The 18,402-nt window shown below is 37.8% G+C and overlaps 1 protein-coding gene across 1 annotated transcript; it reads left to right on the forward strand.

The window, feature by feature from the left end:
* The first annotated feature begins 2,901 nt into the window (after positions 1 to 2,901).
* LOC139123761 (complement decay-accelerating factor-like) lies at positions 2,902 to 6,702 on the forward strand. The gene is made up of 5 exons (XM_070689915.1): positions 2,902 to 2,920; positions 3,024 to 3,197; positions 5,538 to 5,588; positions 5,799 to 5,898; positions 6,239 to 6,702. Exons 1-4 carry the CDS (start codon positions 2,902 to 2,904, stop codon positions 5,885 to 5,887), a joined length of 333 nt encoding a protein of 110 aa, XP_070546016.1. The 3' UTR covers positions 5,888 to 5,898; positions 6,239 to 6,702.
* Positions 6,703 to 18,402: the final 11,700 nt, after the last annotated feature.

Here is an 18,402-nt window from a genome sequence, read left to right on the forward strand (position 1 = left end):
GAAATTTCAGACACGAACGGTAAAAGTTTGTCATGCTTGGATTTCATGGTTCAACACCAACTGTCAGCAGATGATTGATAATAGACCATTCAGAATTCAGGTTGTTGTATTGCTTGGCTTCTAGGCGACCTGGGCAGCTTTCGACAAAATTAATTTTAATTATATACCAAAGAGAACATTCCTGGATAGCAGCAGGGTGTTGCTTAATGATAAATTGATATGATAATTGTCATCATAATGAATTTTAATATATGTTTGCAACGCGTTGGTGTTCAATGAATTTTCTTCCTTTAGAAACGTGTTGTTGCAAGGCGAAAGGCGTTGTCAGGCAACACACTAATTGTAAATAACGAACGAGGGGAAAAAAACGATGTAGATATTTCACTTAGTATTGACGAACATTGAGAAAGCTGTTCGCTGGAAAACGACCATAGTGATCTCCCGAATTATATATTTTAATCCTCAGCCAATGAAAATCGCGCATTCATGGTCTACTTCTTTTCGACCAATCACTGACAGCGAAAATTTCACTCGATGCCATGCAAAGTGTTTAAAGTATTGCTCCATGCTATGTTTATACCATTAGCTAATCGGGCGAGGCCAACAGAAGCTACTCTAGAAAACATCAAGTACAGTAACTTGCAGGTAAGCTTCTAGAATGTTAGTCTGTGGCTTTACTCAATAGTTTAGAAAGTATCTCTGGATAATGAAAAATGAAAAACTGTCGAAAAACGATTGCTTTCTCTCAGTAATTATAGCAGCTGACCGTATAAAGTAGAATGCGCCTTGATGAAATATATAATACTTCTCTGATCTATAGCTTGACGGGGCTTGTTTTGGAGCTCATTGAGTGAGATAGATTTTCACCGTGTCTTAAAATAAACAGCAATGGGAAGAAAGGCGATCATATCAATAGAAAGCTTTCTCTTGCAAAAATCGTGTGTTGTCAAGATTATGTCAATTTGAATACGAATTTGAATACATAATTTTTTACTCACTGCGAGATATAGGTAAATTAAAAGGTAAATTCATCCATCACGAAAGAAAATATTTGTGATTGCACATTTATGGGCCACTTCTTATGTCTAAAAACAGCTTAGGAGTTCTAAACGATGAAGTTTGTTTTTTCCTCCGAAATGACCAATATAAAATAGATTTGGATAAGTTGAAACGAAATGTTGGATACATAAGCAAACTGAGTATGATGAACTGATGAATTCACTTTCTTCATAGTATTTAGATGTCTGAGCAGTGACGATCACTTAAAGTGCCTTCCTCAAAGACATGGAATGACAGATTTCGAACTTATACAAACAATCGGCTAGGTATTCAACGTACTCACGTCTGGCTCTTTCTGTGGAATAGACAATGGAATAATGAGTAAAACCTTAATTGTTTTTGAAAAAGTCAATTATTATATAAGCGATGTTGTGTTTGATCTGTCCGCACGAATTTGTCTCGTAGAGATGGTGAATTACTCTACTCAAATAATGCGTTCAGGTCGATCATTCCCATATCCACAAGGTGACATTACAAGTTATGTTTAGACACGGGGAAAAATATTCTTCGACTATTCAGCAGAACATTGTAAACATATACTATACATAGATACATTTTTAACGTCTCAACACAATGTCTATCGCTGAATGCTTTCTAAAAATATGATTTCACAATTAACCGATAAGATAGTGTACTCTACTCATGAATCATAGAGGCCCGTGTGTAAAAATAGATTTATAAATTTTGTTCGCTTTTTTACAGGTCATCGTCGGAAACCCGTGTGTTCACAAGATGAGGTGGGTCAATAAAGTACCTTTAATATCAGACAAATTCTACTCGAGAGCAGTAGCTGCGTTTCTAGAGGTTTTTAAAAGTTCTACAGTAGTAATTGGACTTGTTAAATTTAGAGTACCCTTTATAAAAAATTGATGGCAAAAGACGTTTAAAGTAGTATAATCACATTTATATTTGTTTAAATCCTACATTTTTTTGTTATTAGTTCCTAGTTAGCTTGTACGAAATGAACTTATTTTCTATTTCTCACAGACCTCAAATATCTTTGCTGCTTTTCACCATATTCTTGTTTTTGAATTTTGACGGAACTGACGGTAAGATATTCTTTCTCAACTTTGATAAATCCTGACCGAAGTCAATCAAAACCATATTGAAGGACAAAAATGAGTAAGACGCTGGCTGACTTTTCAGTCGGCATTTGAAAGTCACACATAAATGCCTTCAATCTTGCAACGCTTGACCCTCTTAACGCTTCAATTGTGCGCAAAACACCTTGGAAGTAAACTGTTTTTTAATGCGTACATGCATTGCAATACGTAAAGTTGAAAACGTTTAGGAATCGACATATAAAATATAAGGAGACGTATTTCTGTCTTCAGCCCGATGCAATACATTCATGTGTTTATTTTACAATCAGCGCTCCTTTTTTGTGTTCACAATGTTGTAGTATTCTCGATCAAATTTCATTGAATGTCCATTCTCCATTTTCCGTGAGAATATATCGAATAAATTATGATTCTATTTCCTTCCATTTCCATTTTGTCAGGTGATTGTACAGTACCAACTCTAACAGAGCCTCTACAATGGGCTGGCACTGCACCGACAGCTGATATCGCCGATGGCGCCACCGCTACTGTTGAGTGTGCTGATGGGTACACAATCACTGGCACAGCTACTTTAACCTGTTCAGGCACAACATTAAGCGACTTACCGACATGTGAAGGTAAGAATAAGTATTTTAACACATATACACATAATGGTGTCAATATTTCCAAACCAGACCTATCTGATAACATTTGATTTATATTGCCAAACGCTGGGAAACCTCATGAATTGAGAAATGTATTTTCAAGTATTGAAGTCAATTCCTCTATCAAAACATATTTAATGACTTGCTTAATTATCAGTTATCTGGATTCAAAACTAATGCAAAAACTTCATATACTACAGTTGAAAGTCCCCAAAATATGTTCCTTGACTCCGTCATCTAAATTCATTTATTCCTACAGCGGACGACTGTGTCGATCCTGGTGCCGCACCAGAAAATGGCCAGAAGACTGGAGAAACCTACACACATGGATCAATAGTGACATATACTTGTAATGATGGTTACACATTGAGTGGTCCTGGTGGACTGACCTGTACAGCTGGTGATTGGGATAATGACGTCCCAACTTGCAACGGTAGGACTTGATAATATTTGACTTGCTGGCCAAAGTAATATGCTTCCCATCTCCATCGTCTTGTAAAAGATTGAGTGTTGTTAGTAAGTAAACGTATACCGTAGTGAGGTATGATCGCGACGAATCAATCAAAAGTAACGTGGTTTTGTGTTGAGTTAGTCTCCCAATGCTGACACTAGAAAATTTCGCCCTGACATTTCCAATGGTAAAACGTGTAAATATATGCATGAAATCTGAAATCGAGAAAACGCTTCTTTGTTGTGAGGGTCTTTTAAGGTAGATTGAGCCTCGATGACGGATATTCTTGTTCTCAAACTTTAACAGAATTGTATTCCATATGCCATTAGAGAGGGCTCGTTTTTCAATTATAATGTTCACCGGCTTTCTCTTGTACAAATGGAAAGTTGAATTTTCCCCAAAGAATTCACAGGAGTATCTGGTGCGTAATTTGTTTCGTTGGTAACAAATATTTATTCTTGATTCACAAGGAACTAAATATTTTAAAGCTTCTTATGGAAAGTCTAAACACAAGTCAAGGGCTTTTAATTTCGTGGCGCTAACTATCTAGATTGGGTTTCCAAATTATGCAAAACCGCAGGACATGAGCATGTACTCTTTCATAGTAAACACATGTTACCTGGTCATCAGGGCTACAGGGTCGGTTTATAACCGCAAGCGGCCATGCTTTACCAGAACCACATCGGGCACACTGGGCAAAATGCTTGATATACAACAATAAGTAATATTCCATTCTCACCAGCTTATGGGGTATATATTTACCAGCTTATTCGATATGCTAGAGCATGCAGTTCATATGATGATTTTGTAGAGAGATGGCATCTCTCTTACAAACTATTAAATCAAGGTTACACCAGAGCAAGACTTGTCTCTACATTCAAAAGCTTTTTTTGGCAGGTATCGCCAGCTGGTAGATAAATACAATATCTCTCTTCGACAAATGATCACTGATGGCATCGGTGACATTGGGCCTTAGTTAGTGACCACTACCAATCTGACTTATAGATTGATATATGGCGGGTGCCACATGTGGGGCAGGATGCGCTTACTATTTTCGAAACACCTGACATCACTTCTTGGTCTTCTGGCCAGAGGTCCATATATCTTTCTTTACTGAATATGAATTTGTGTGTGTACCGTCTATTTACTGTCTGTTCTGTGCTGTTTTGTGTCTATGTTTACAACTATTGTCTTGTGAATTCTGACCTACTGTCATTGGATTATGGATTGGTATGATTGCGATTATTATACACAATATAATGATTCTGTACATGTGTCAAATACGTTAAGTATACACGTATGTATACAAATAAAATGCATGCCAGTGTACACTTGGTGTGCAAAGATCTGCATTACGTGTACTCCTGATATGCAAAAATATACGCTACGCATATCAACGTATATTGGGATGTTCCATATACAAAGATAAACTCTACGTATGCAATAAGTGTTGTGTTCCATATACGTAAATATACTGAACGTATATCACGCATTTTGTCCAGTAGCCGAGGGGTATAGCGATTTGTTTTTGGAAATGCGTGGCCATGATGTGTAATAACGAGCGATATAGCCCGACTAAAGACGGGTAATTGGGTATTATTGCTTGAATGTGCTCCTATGTTTTGGAACTGCATCAAAGCATATTGAGAAGCTTAATGGGCTACGCTCAGTAGTAATAACAGTAGTGCCAATTTCTTCACTAAGAGAAGCAAAAGGTGCCGCTAACATGAAACGTAACGTCCTTGATTTTACAATTTGTTTTCACTGAACTATTGAAGTTCCTAAGCTATTGAAATGTAAATCGTACTGTTCAAAACGGTCAGAGGCTCGTCGCTCACCCTTCGACTCTATGTCCTCTAATAACCCACCATTACTTCAGAGCTGCCGGCTGCACAAGAGGTGCAGTCAAGTGACGGAACAATTGTTCGAATACTATCTCCATAGCCGGGAAATTATGAAATACCGTTGTTTTCTGCAATTCTGCAACAGGGACTAGACGTATCTACACTCTCGTCTGAATGAGCATGTGATGTGTTTTATTAGATTATTCCCTTATATGTTTCTTCGTTCAGCGAAGAATAATACGAGTGACGTAATGACTGTGTCACCACTCATCGAAGACGAGTGGAAACACGGTCAATACGACACTCATATTTTCCGAGCGCACCTAAATGTATAACATGGACGCGGATTGCCGTTACGTAAAACGACCAGAGAATAAATCTCGTATTTTTGTTCGGAGACGACAAACTTGGCTTGTGCATGTGATAATAAACATTATACACCTGTATATCATATTTGTCTGTGTTGTATTTTTTTCAGAGGAGACAGCTGCAGGTAGCAGTGTTGCCCCAACAACTAAGGCTGACTCAGGTAGGTTTCGTTGGTTTATCAATTTTTTTAACGTAATAATGGAAAATCAATAGTTAGGATGCTTTGAATGCTGTCCGGTGCTTCGTCGGAATAAAATGTTAAAAGCAATTTGAGTATTTAACAAATACATGGCAATTCATTAATTTATTGAAGAAACATTGGAACGATTATATCCACATTAAATCCATATTCATATTCGATTAAATTCAGATTCATCGCCAGGTGAAAACGGCGCTGGAGTTGCAAGGTTTGATTATTTGATGATTCCTGCTGTAATTTTGGCCCTCTTCAGCAATTAGGAAGTTTCGACGTAAGTAAAAAAACTCGTTGTGTCTGTTTTTTTAGAAGCGTTACCTCCACAAGCTTGAAGACTGTAGATAGTTATTGTGGCAAATGAACAGATTAGAAAATAGATACATTGTTATACTATCCCTGATCTCGAATACGTATTATAGAGGTGCCGATTTTGTTTTAATAATGCATATTTATATTTGTTGTCATGGTATGTTTCTTTCCTTTTTCTCTCAATTTCGTCATGAATCACACAAGATTGTTTCAATTCCACCCAAACGTTTTCAACAAAAACGTAATGATAATTATTTTATAGTTTCATGATCAGATCTGTAGCCTCTATTTTTTTTCTTTTACAGAGCCTGGCAGAGTACACAAAAACAAAGTAGCTTGAACATCAGTATAACTGTTGCCGGTTTTAAACCTATCACCGTGATCACTCTTGTGGATTTTTGACAGTACTATGGATGACGTAAAACGAGGATTCTTCACGTCAAGGATTCCTCAGTTTTTAGAATGACTCCGTACTTGAGATTCACACTGGTCTATCAGATAGGTTTAAACGTATTTGTAGCCAGGAATAACATTCCAGGTTTCTAGCATATTGCAAGTAGTTGAAGAAGTGTACAGCTGAGTCGAAATTTGTATTGGCAATTATAATGGTTTTAATACTGAGGCCTACAATTGTTATAATGAACACAAACTGCCTTTGAAATTGTCTAAATAGTTGTTGCATAACATCATGCTATTTGTTACATTTTCCAAAATTTTCAATTAGAGCTAATTAACAAGATCACGTGGATTAGGACATAATTGTGACGTGTTTACCACTCGGTCAGGTTCTCTCATTGTGTTATGTTTATATGATTTCATATTTGAGCGACTAAAGAATGTCTAAAGCTCTAACTTGATTGCGTTGAATCGATTATTTCTTTAAAAATATTAGCGCTGGACAAGGGAATTACTTCTAGTTTACAGCCAGATGTTCCATTGGATTTATACTCTGACTAAAAATTATAATTGTTCTCCGCTTTCTACACCTTGAGTGGGCTCTTTTTTGAAACTTATAGAGCGTTATTTTCAAACATAACTCCTTAGCTCGGTTATTGAACCACTCTTTATAAAGGTGCAGATTTGGCCGAGCGGTTTTGACTGTGATGTCTTCCTCAGGTGTACGGCTGCCGTACAATGTCAGTTTGAGCCAAATCAAAAATTTACTGTATTTTCTACCCTGGGTTAAATACTCTGCTATTACTCGTCTCAAAGGGTACGTTTCACCCAGTAAAGCGATATATTCGTTGCTTTGATAAAGATTGTGTGTGATATGTGATAGCCAGAATGTGACTGCGACTGCTTCATGAAGAGCGGTTTTGAATGTGGTGTCTTCACTAGATGGATGCTGGGTGCAGTAGGTCACGGTTGTGAGTCCGAACCCGAGTGAAAATTGGCTATATTATAGGAGCTGAAGAGTGAAGCGGAATCTCTACTTTTTTCCTGGTAATTATGGGAATAAATGAAAATATCTTTTGGAAAATTGAGAGTAGGTACTTCTAATTAAGGGTCAACTCGTATACATGGCATTTAAACACATTAAAAATTAAATGTCTTGAATTGGATAATTTTGAAGGACAACTCAGACACTTCCTTCTAAACTGACAGTAAAAAGACATGGTTTTGTAATCTTTGTTCTATCACCATATTCTCAGTACTATTCACTGTTGAAGATTTGCAGCCTCTGCCTTAACAGGTCATCATACAATCAAAGGACTTGCGTTGTAGATTACTAGTAACTTCTGAAAACGGAAGGCAGCAAATGTGATGACTGGTAATCATAGTGATGGACGTTCGTTGTTTGTCTTCTAAAGAATCGAATGTCTGCATTGCTACAAAAAAATGTTCTCTCTCTCTCTCTCTCTCTCTCTCTCTCTCTCTCTCTCTCTTCTCTCTCTCTCTCTCTCTCTCTCCTCTCTCTCTCTCTCCTCAATGAATTGGAGGCACCGTGGCCCAGAGGTTAGGGTAACGGATCACTGTCAGAGGGTGTGTGCTGCGCCTTTGTAATACTGACGTGTTTTGTAATAACTTACGCAAAATGTAATAAGGGGTATCGGCATTTTGTAATAACTGACGCATTTTGTAATAACGTCTGCAGTATTTTGTAATAAACCAGGCTACGCGTTTTGTAACAAGGGTATCAGCTTTTTTAATAAAAAATTGTCTACGCAAAATGTAACAAGGGTATCAGCATTTTGTAATACTTAGCACTTTGTATAACAGTTAACGCATTTTGTAATAATTTTAAAAACTTTTCCCAGTTTTAAAGCATTAACAGATATTTCATTGACTTTGGAATGGTATTACAAAGTGTGTGTTTACTCGTTAAGTAAGTACAAAAATTGATCGCTCCCTGACTTCCATTTCAAATTAGAAAGACTTAATTTTAGATAGCTGTCAATCAGTATTTGTACTAACTGATCATCTGAGGCAGGTAACTACTAGATTTTGACTAGTTTATTATCATATATTTGAGAGAATCATTAGTATACAAGGTCAGTTGATTTATTACATAGAAGATAACGACATTCTTTCTGATGTATTGCAGACAACCAGCAATCAACAGGTAGATACTGAGATAAAATAAAATATAATAACATAAAATAAATTATTATACATCTGCCTTCGCAAACAATAGAATCAAGCTTCCGTAAAAACGGGCACGTAACGGGCATGCAATAACCCCTTTACTTTCATATTTGATGATAAACATTGCGTCATTGAATGGCTCCATACTGAAACTCCATACTGTACTTTGAAAATAACTTCTGATAAAAGAAACATAAGTAAATGTATTACGACTGTTTTAAGGTGAAAATTATTATGAGGTAATAACGATAGTTCACCAAGACGGCACTGTACAAATATGGCATGACATCGCTGCTCGGCTCGTACATCGAATGTTGGATGAGCGCGCGATTTAAACAAAGATGGCGCTTACCCTTAACCCGCTCGCAGTTAAAAAAGCGATGCAGAATATGCCTCTGAAGTGTATGGAATAATGCATCGGAAACGACGGGTGCATATATTCTTGATAAAAAAGGAGATTATGATAATAATTACTACGAAAATACCGCAAAGTAAGCACTCAGACATTAGTGCAACGCATCGCCCGACGCGCTAAAAGCGCGTGTATGTGTCTTCATACATTCTTTGCGTTATTTTCGTAATAGCCTTAAAGTTCCATTAGCTGTATCTTCTGGCGATTTTTCCGTTAGTTTTGATTGAAATGATCACTGGCTCATGTTGAATAGCCTGTCAAATAACAGAGAATCGCATATTATTCGGAAACATTACGTGCGCTACAACTAAATAACATGTGATTTTACAACGAAAATTTCAATTTTTGTCCGGACAGAAATACAAACTCTGTTGACACGCGGATTGCAACGTAGGCATTCTTCTGCACCTGCGCGAGCCATTTACAGCAATTTCAAAATAAATATTCATTACTTATGCCCGGTATTTACGTCGTAGTCCATTGTCCGAGCACGTTGCGTAGCCAGATGTCTGGCAATCCACGACGCAATGTTGTTTTGATCCCGAAATAAACGTGAACTTGTACATCTGGCGTGATCGCGGCGTCACCATATCTGCCTTCTCCCCAGCACGCTGAGCATGCCAGACGTCAACAAACGAGCTCGGAAGGGCGTTTGAACAGCAATTAGCAGTTTTATGTGGCTATAACACCACTAATCATGTTTGTTTCTTCGTAAAACAAACTTTTGCAACAAATATGAGCCTCCAACATGGAATTTTCCGAGGTAAAAATGGTCAAAAGTTACAAATAATGGCCCTTTAACTATACTGAAGTAATCTAAAGTAAACAAAACTAAAAGTATACTAAACTAAATTAAACTAAAATAATCAGAATAATTTGATGTTTTAGTGATTTGACTTGTTTAGCTACTAAAGCGGAAGCATATCTGACCTGTTGAATATGTATGTATGTATGTATGTATGTATGTATGTATGTATGTATGTATGTATGTATGCATCTATATGGGTAGAGAGGTCATACTACTGGTCATGTGACCTACTTAGGTAGTCAAAATGGCCGCCAACAATCTATCTATCTATCTATCTATTTATCTATCTATCTATCTATCTATCTATCTATCTATCTATGTATCTATCTATCTGTCTGTCTGTCTGTCTGTCTGTCTGTCTGTCTGTCTGTCTGTCTATCTATCTTTCTATGGCTGTTATCATTTAATGATAATGGCAGATATTTGGCAGGTATAACCAGTAGGATAGCGAGTCAAATTTAGCTTAATCATAGTATTGCAGGGCAGCTTATCCTAGCTCGTTGGCTGGACAAATTTTACCATTGGGCGATAGCGTAGATTCAAAGGAGGAACACGACGGGAAAGAAATAGATCTGAGAAAACAAAACCATGGCTCAGTAGATATGAGTTGTCACCTTTTGCATACAAGGAAAAGTGGCTGGTCTGTCGATAGAGCTTTATTTTGTCCTTGTCTAAGGGATGATTAAAATAAATTATCATTCAGTATTTTAATTGACTGCTTCACATCAGTGTTTTAGGGACCTAAGCCGACTGGCAGGGCCCCTATTGGTTTTATAGGAATTCAACTTTCTTCTTCTTCTTCTTCCGCTCTTTTTTGTCGACCTAGAACTCAAACAACACTTACCGCAAATTTCTGAAACTTGCAGGGCTAATAGGTGCCTATTAGATCTCGTGCACCTGGGTGTACACATTTCGATTGGTCACGTGACCTGGCGGCCATATTGGATTTTCCAAAACCTAAAAATGGCTTCTCCAGAATACCCAGGGGTCTAGTCGATTTGAAATTTTTTGTATAGCAAGCATGGCCTAAGGTCTTAAGAATTTGCAAAAAAATTGCATGCGGTCACGTGACCTTGACCGCCATATTGGATTTTTTGAAAAATACCCATTTAATCTTTAAAAATCTTCTCCAGAACCAAAACACTGATTCGACTGAAATTTCACATGTACCATCTTAAGTGTGATCTCTTTCAAGTTTGCGAAAGGCGTTTTGATCGGTCACGTGGTTTGGCCGCCATATTGGATTTTGAGAAAATCGTGATTTAATCTTCAAAAATCTTCCAGAACCAACACACTGATTCGACTGAAATTTTACATGTAACATCTTAAGTGTGATCTCTTTCAAGTTTGTGAAAGGCGTTTTGATCGGTCGCGTGGTTTGGCCGCCATATTGGATTTTCGCAAAAAATTGTGATTTAATTTTAAAAATCTTCTCCTCCAGAACCAACACACCGATTCGACTGAAATTTGACATGTTATATCTTAAGTGTGATCTCTTTCAAGTTTGCGAAAGGCGTTTGATCGGTCACGTGGTTTGGCCGCCATGTTGGATTTTGAGAAAATCGTGATTTAATCTTCAAAAATCTTCCAGAACCAACACACTGATTCGACTGAAATTTGACATGTAACATCTTAAGTGTGATCTCTTTCAAGTTTGCGAAAGGCGTTTTGATCGGTCACGTGGTTTGGCCGCCATATTAGATTTTGCCAAAATCGTGATTTAATCTTTAAAAATCATCTTCTCCAGAACCAACACACTGATTCGACTGAAATTTGACATGTAATATCTTAAGTGTGATCTCTTTCAAGTTTGCGAAACGCGTTTTGATTGGTCACGTGGTTTCGCCGCCATATTGGATTTTGCGAAAATCGTGATTTAATCTTCAAAAATCTTCTTCTCCAGAACCAACACACCGATTCGACTGAAATTTGACAGGTTATATCTTAAGTGCAATCTCTTTCAAGTTTGCGAAAGATGTTCTGATCGGTCACGTGGTTTGGCCGCCATATTGGATTTTGCTAAAATCGTGATTTAATCTTTGAAAATCTTCTTCTCCAGAACCAACACACTGATTCGACTGAAATTTCACATGTAACATCTTAAGTGTGATCTCTTTCAAGTTTGTGAAAGGCGTTTTGATCGGTCACGTGGTTTGGCCGCCATATTGGATTTTGCGTACAACATGCAATTGCCAATGAAATGTATAGTAACTATGAGACGATTTTCAAAATCCATCTTTTCAAAGCTCAAATTTTGCACATAATATCATCAGTGCAAGAACTTTACACCATGTTATATGCTTGGGCCCCGCCAATGCTGCTTGCAGCTTTAATTTTAGTATATTTTGATAAATATCAGCTTTCAGCATTGACATATTAACGTGCCGCTCCCATCTTATTACCGTAAATGATCGACAATCAACTTTAGAGAAACACATATCATACGTATAGAAGTTGCTTAGAATACTGCAACCTTTCGTACGTTTATTTTCCACTTAAACCCTTTGCACCCCAAGGCCCTGGGCTGGAGTTGACATTTGGAATTACAATCTAGCATTACGTCTGACTTCTTAAATTAACAAAGGCTGTCCCCCATACCATTATATATTTGAATCACCATAAAATACTTGTCCCAAAAATATGCAAATTATGGTCACGTGACCTCATTAAGTATTCAAAATGGCCGCCAATATATAAAATATTGTATTTTTTCAACACATTTCTTTATTTTCATAGGAATTCCTCATTAATTCATCATTTTTCATCACCAAACCTGTTTTCTATCACGTCAGCATGGACTGAAATGAAATTGTGACAAAAAGTTTGAAAAAACACTGATATTTTGTATCATTTTGACCTGCTAAGTGTAATGTAAACAAAGGCTCTGTATAAGTGTTAGGTCGGTCACAGCATAATGTAACATAACATCCAGCACCTATTATTATGAAATATTTCCCAAAGTAAGAATGTATATTTTGAATTACAATAACACACTTGTCCCAAAAATATGCTAATACTGGTCATGTGACCTAATTAGGTAGTCAAAATGGCCGCCAACAATACAAATCTATCATTTCTTTTTACATGTTTTCCAATTTTCCAGTAAAAGATAATCGATATTGTATCATATCCCAATGCTAAATTACATTTTATAGTCCCATGACCATGGACTTTGATAAACCTTACACAGATTTTCTTGTCTTCACTCATAAGTGAAGAATTACACACAGCGCCCTTGAATAGGGGTTAGACAGGTCAAGGTATCCTATTTTATAACATCTGACTATTGGATTTATCAAACTTTGTCCACAATTACAATATATTTTCGGAATTGCATTATTTCAATTGCCCCCAAAATATGCAAATACTGGTCACATGATCTCATTAAATATTCAAAATGGCCACCAGTATTCTTAATTTACAATGATTTTCACATATTGTATCTCTTTCTGACGACATTCAAAGAAATAATCACTTCCCATTTCTCAATTATGTCTAAATGTATATTAGATTCTTTTGTCTACAACTGATGCTTCCAGGAAAATGCTTGTAATATCATTTTTATGAACCCAATAAAAGTTTCGTTCAAATCACATTGTACATTAACATTACAATCATTTTGCAAAACTCAGAATTTGATTATTCGAGTTTTGCAAACTTCATCCAATATACATGCAAAAACATAAGAATACACAATTTTATTTTAACCAAAACAATATTTATTCTTTTTCTGTAGTAAAAAGAGTAAAAATAATGTAGCAACGCCCTAAAAATCAGACCAAACCCTCAAAATGTCACAAGGGAACCATTTCTGGATAAAGTTGGTTTTGTGGCATGTACATCATTAGTATAATAAAATTAGGTCTTAGAACACAACACGGTCAATGTTGATGATGTCGCTGTCTTTTATTATATTCTGAGCTCTGCATGTCATCTCCAAGCCTTCCTCTTTCCATCCACCAAAAGCAACATTGAAGAGAAAAAAATGCAGAAAGGTCTGCAGTATATTGTCTTTTCAAAGTACAGTGTATGTAAAACCTACTAAAACTTTCTCAGTTTGTTTTCTCAATTATATATCGCATACAATAAATCTCTCATTCTGTCTTCAATTGCATTTTGACTGTCAACTCAGACCCCTTTATATGGCGTTATTATGATAACCTAGCACTGGTAGTGAGATATATTTTCGACATCATTATATGCTATTACATTTTTACGTATTCAGAAACCACAAAGCATTTTGAAATACATACAATATCAGCGGATGTTTATAATTATTACAAAATGCGTTAACTAATGTTACAAAACGCTTTTTATTACAAAACGCTGATACCCTTATTACAAATCGCGTAAACAATATTTTATTACAAAATACTGATACCCTTATTACAAAATGCGTAGACCATTTTATTACAAAATGCTGATACCCTTATTACATTTTGCGTAAGTTGTTACAAAATGCGTCATATTACAAAATGCCGCAGTACAGGGTGGTTAATTCGAGACCCGGTTCAAGACCCGGTAGGTCCAGAGTAACGGACTCACTGTCGGAGGATGGTGAGTTCGAGACTCCTGCACGGTGTTGTGCCCTTGAGCAAGGCACTTTACTCCTCAGTGCTCCATTGGGGAGTTAGTGGGTTATTACCTCTTCCTGTAATTGGGCTAACGCCTGTTGGATGACGAACTGAATAAAAAAAATATATTCTTGCGTGTTGTGTTAAAGTGAACACGGACGAAATGGAACAGGCATAATTATACTACATGCTTTTCGAAGGACTTGCGTTGTAGATTACTAGTAACTTCTGATAACAGAAGGCAGCAAATGTGATGACTGGTAATCATAGTGATGGACGTTCGTTGTTTGTCTTCTAAAGAATCGAATGTCTGCATTGCTACAAAAAAATGTTCTCTCTCTCTCTCTCTCTCTCTCTCTCTCTCTCTCTCTCTCTCTCTCTCTCTCTCTCTCTCTCTCTCTCTCTCTCAATGAAATTGGAGGCACCGTGGCCCAGAGGTTAGGGTAACGGATTCACTGTCAGAGGGTGGTTAATTCGAGACCCGGTTCAAGACCCGGTAGGTCCAGAGTAACGGACTCACTGTCGGAGGATGGTGAGTTCGAGACTCCTGCACGGTGTTGTGCCCCTGAGCAAGGCACTTTACTCCTCAGTGCTCCATTGGGGGATAGTGGGTTATGCGTACCTCATCCTGTAATTGGGCTAACGCCTGTTGGATGACGGACTGAATAAAAAAAATATATTCTTGCGTGATGTGTTAAAGTGAACACGGGCGAATTGGAACAAGCATAATTATACTACATTCATTTCGATTGTAAGACGTTTAGTTGAATACAATGAATTCAGTGCTCTGCAAAACTCGTGTTAGGAAAGGTTCAAGAAAGTCCAGTTGAATTAAATGAATTGGTTGCTATGTAGATCGTGCGATTGGAAAGGTTAAAGTGACTTTTCATTTCTTTCCAAGTAAAAAATTGTTTATCTGTACTGACGGGGAACCTTGGACGGTACACTCAATTGTGGCAATCAGATTTGAAAGCAGGCTACATTAATTAAAACGTTCAGAAGATTGTTTTATCGTTTATAAAACGAAAGGAGGCTATAGTTAAACTCTTGGAGCAGATGTATTAGGCGTCGTCTGATCCCATGTCCCGTTTTTACCGCTGGCCGCGCAACTAACGAAAACAGGGTCGGGTATGGGCTATTTAAGCATGGCTGTCTTTGGTCAATAGTACGAATGAAGTGATTGCGTTGAATTTATTTCCAAGTTGGAGCTACCTTCGAATTTAGATTGTGTATGCCCATGGAGTCATTTTACCTCAATAGTTTCCCGAACCAAGCATCCTATGTCGACATTGATCGAAAAAATAAAAAATCACTTATCTTTGATTCATTGCCGTATAGGGCAAAGAAGGGATAGATAGTCTGTCACCATGGTCACCAGGTCACGACTGAGAAAAATCATAGCTGGTAATTGTCATTTCACCACAAAATGCCATCATAGAAGAACAGAGTCGGAAACTTAAAAGTCAAGCCGTGCAAATAACTTCAACGTTCCATGTTTTGTCATCAAATTTCAGAGCTTGCCACTGTACAGATTAGCTGATCACATGATTTTGTCAGGTGACTGCTCGTTATATACAGTCAAAATTCTGACTGAAATATAGCCCAGACCTGGCCCTATTTGCGTTAGTAGCAAGTCAGTGGTAGAAATGAGTCAGGAAACCAGACAAGAGTTGTCTGGTTCCCTGTACGTTTTCTGGGGGCGCGTTCGATTTGCACGATCATGATTATGATATATGTGACATCATTTTCGAAATCGAGGTTGTAAAAAAACTAGCTATCACGGTTATGTTTTCAGTTGGCATGGCTGCCCTCAGTGTTGACGCATTTCTGAAGCACTGCAAGGTAGCGACGCCTACAACTTCATCGGTGAATGTTTCCATCAAATCTTCGTGTGGAATAGTGTTTGTACCTACTGAATGCACTCCTATAATCGGTAATGCGTCTAGCCAATCTCCACACATAGATTGAAGCGCAGTGGGGCGAGCAGCGGGCGGGTGGATAATTCGAACCAAGCTAGAGGGTCTCCGAGTCGTTGACCGCGCGCCCCCACCAATCTCTGCTGCAGGCAAATTCAAATGTTCTAAGGTCGGACTTCTTTTAGTCCTGCGCGCGCCCAACTGGCTAATAAACGTGGCTGAAATAGTAACTGGATAGGAGCAATCCAGCTAGAGATCGCACTTGTCGCACACTGGCAAAAATAATACATTATACACTAATAAAAATAATAAATAATCTGCTAAAACTTTGGCAATCGCGTCTGCAAAGCTGACAGCCGTTGGGGCATATATTTTGAATCATCAATTTACATCCCTGTAACGACGACAAGGTCTATGTTTTGCAAGTGTTCACGGAATCGAGGATCGATATTGAAACTAGTGTACTATTCATTCATCTAATTTTTTGGTTCGAAGTATTATATATAAAAAGACAGAAAATGTATATCATGGAAAACGCGCAATACCCAAAAAGTTGGTGAAAACCGTCGCCTGTGGCAGAGACTAGTGGACTACTGCTGAGACTCCCTAGCTAGGTTATACTTTTCAACGCCGCTACAATCTCTGTCCAGAGATTGGCGTCTAGCTAGCCTGCACTGTGTTCTGAACAGATAAACATTTTTTTTTTTGCAGATTTAGTTGTAAATCAAGGAAGTTTATATTTTTATGACAGAGGCGATTACGGCATCTTGCAACTAAATTCGCTTAAAAATATTGCTTTAAAAATTAAGTTTTACTCTAGATCTGTGAAACTTTCTCAGCATCGGCTGTTGTCCGCCATCTTGTAATCACACCAATCACGCCCTGGGGCATGATTGCTGTGTTTGTCAATCACGATTGTTATTGGGCGTATTCGAACGCACGATCACAATCATGATTGGCCAATCATGATCATGATCGTATTGATCGAACGCGCCCTGGTCCCCTGCCCCATTTCTACCGCTGGCTGCGCTGCTCAAGAAAAATAGGGCCAGGTATTGGCCACTGTAAGCATGAATGTCATTGGTCATTGGCTCTGTGTCCGACTTTAGATTCCCACATTGAGTGAAAAACGGGGAAAAAATCACTTATATTTGTTTGAGTAACTGCCGACCATGTGAAAGGAGGGATAGTGTGTTACGGTTGAAAAAAAACAAAACAAAAAACAAAACAAAAAAAAAACACTACACAAAGCAGTGTCTGGGTCACAAACCTCTTCGAACGTTCGATGTCCAGTAAACATGTGATGGGGCGTTGTGTTCGCCATTTATTAGTTTTAATTTTGTTTACTTTTTGTCTGTCTTTATTGCCTTTTTTCAGGTTAACAAATATACGTGCATGAACGCACCAAATATTTTTTTCCATTTAAATATTGGTGAAGTGCGTTCACATGGCACACTCAAAGAAGTAATCGTGCTCCAAGCTTGCTTAAACACGTAATGTATGTGTGCAACGTCTGTATGCATAGAGAACGTAACAGAGGCTTGGTGGTAGTTGAAAGGAAACATTCACCAACTTAGAATTGCCCACCTCCCTAAGCCAGAGATGATAAAAGTTGTGTTCTTATAAGAAAAAGGCTGATTGCAAACAATTTTTTTGAAAAGATATATCGATTTATCAGCTGGTATACAACTGGAAGGGCGAATCGTTTCTGTATCCGCGGGCAGATGGCGGGATTCTGATATTTTTTCTCATTTATATAGCAGGGGAGGTGTGTTATTCATAGCTAACGATTCTTATCGACGCTATTGAACGTCCTCGGCCTGAAGAGATTTTGACTAGCATTGCTGTTTACGACAGCAAAACCTTGGCGAGAATTTTCAATGGTCAGAGTTGAGGTAGGGAGAGGGTCGAACTCATGGTCAAACAGAAACATCTATTACTATGCACGCTCGCTGCGCCCGCCTTACGTTTGTGTCATAAATCGTGCTTCGATACTAAATCTCAATAGCCGTTTGTAGAACTGGTTTCAAGAGTCGCAGACTGAGCTCGAACAGATGGCCGCATTAAGTTGTCTGTCAGATCGCTGTTTTTTACCAGGACTGGCAAACAGAAAACTGAACGTACAGAAACCGTGAAATAATATGAAGTTAAATTATTAATAAAATACTAGTAA

This window comes from Ptychodera flava, assembly GCF_041260155.1.
Source record: "Ptychodera flava strain L36383 chromosome 23 unlocalized genomic scaffold, AS_Pfla_20210202 Scaffold_23__1_contigs__length_28996876_pilon, whole genome shotgun sequence".
Lineage (NCBI taxonomy): Eukaryota > Metazoa > Hemichordata > Enteropneusta > Ptychoderidae > Ptychodera > Ptychodera flava.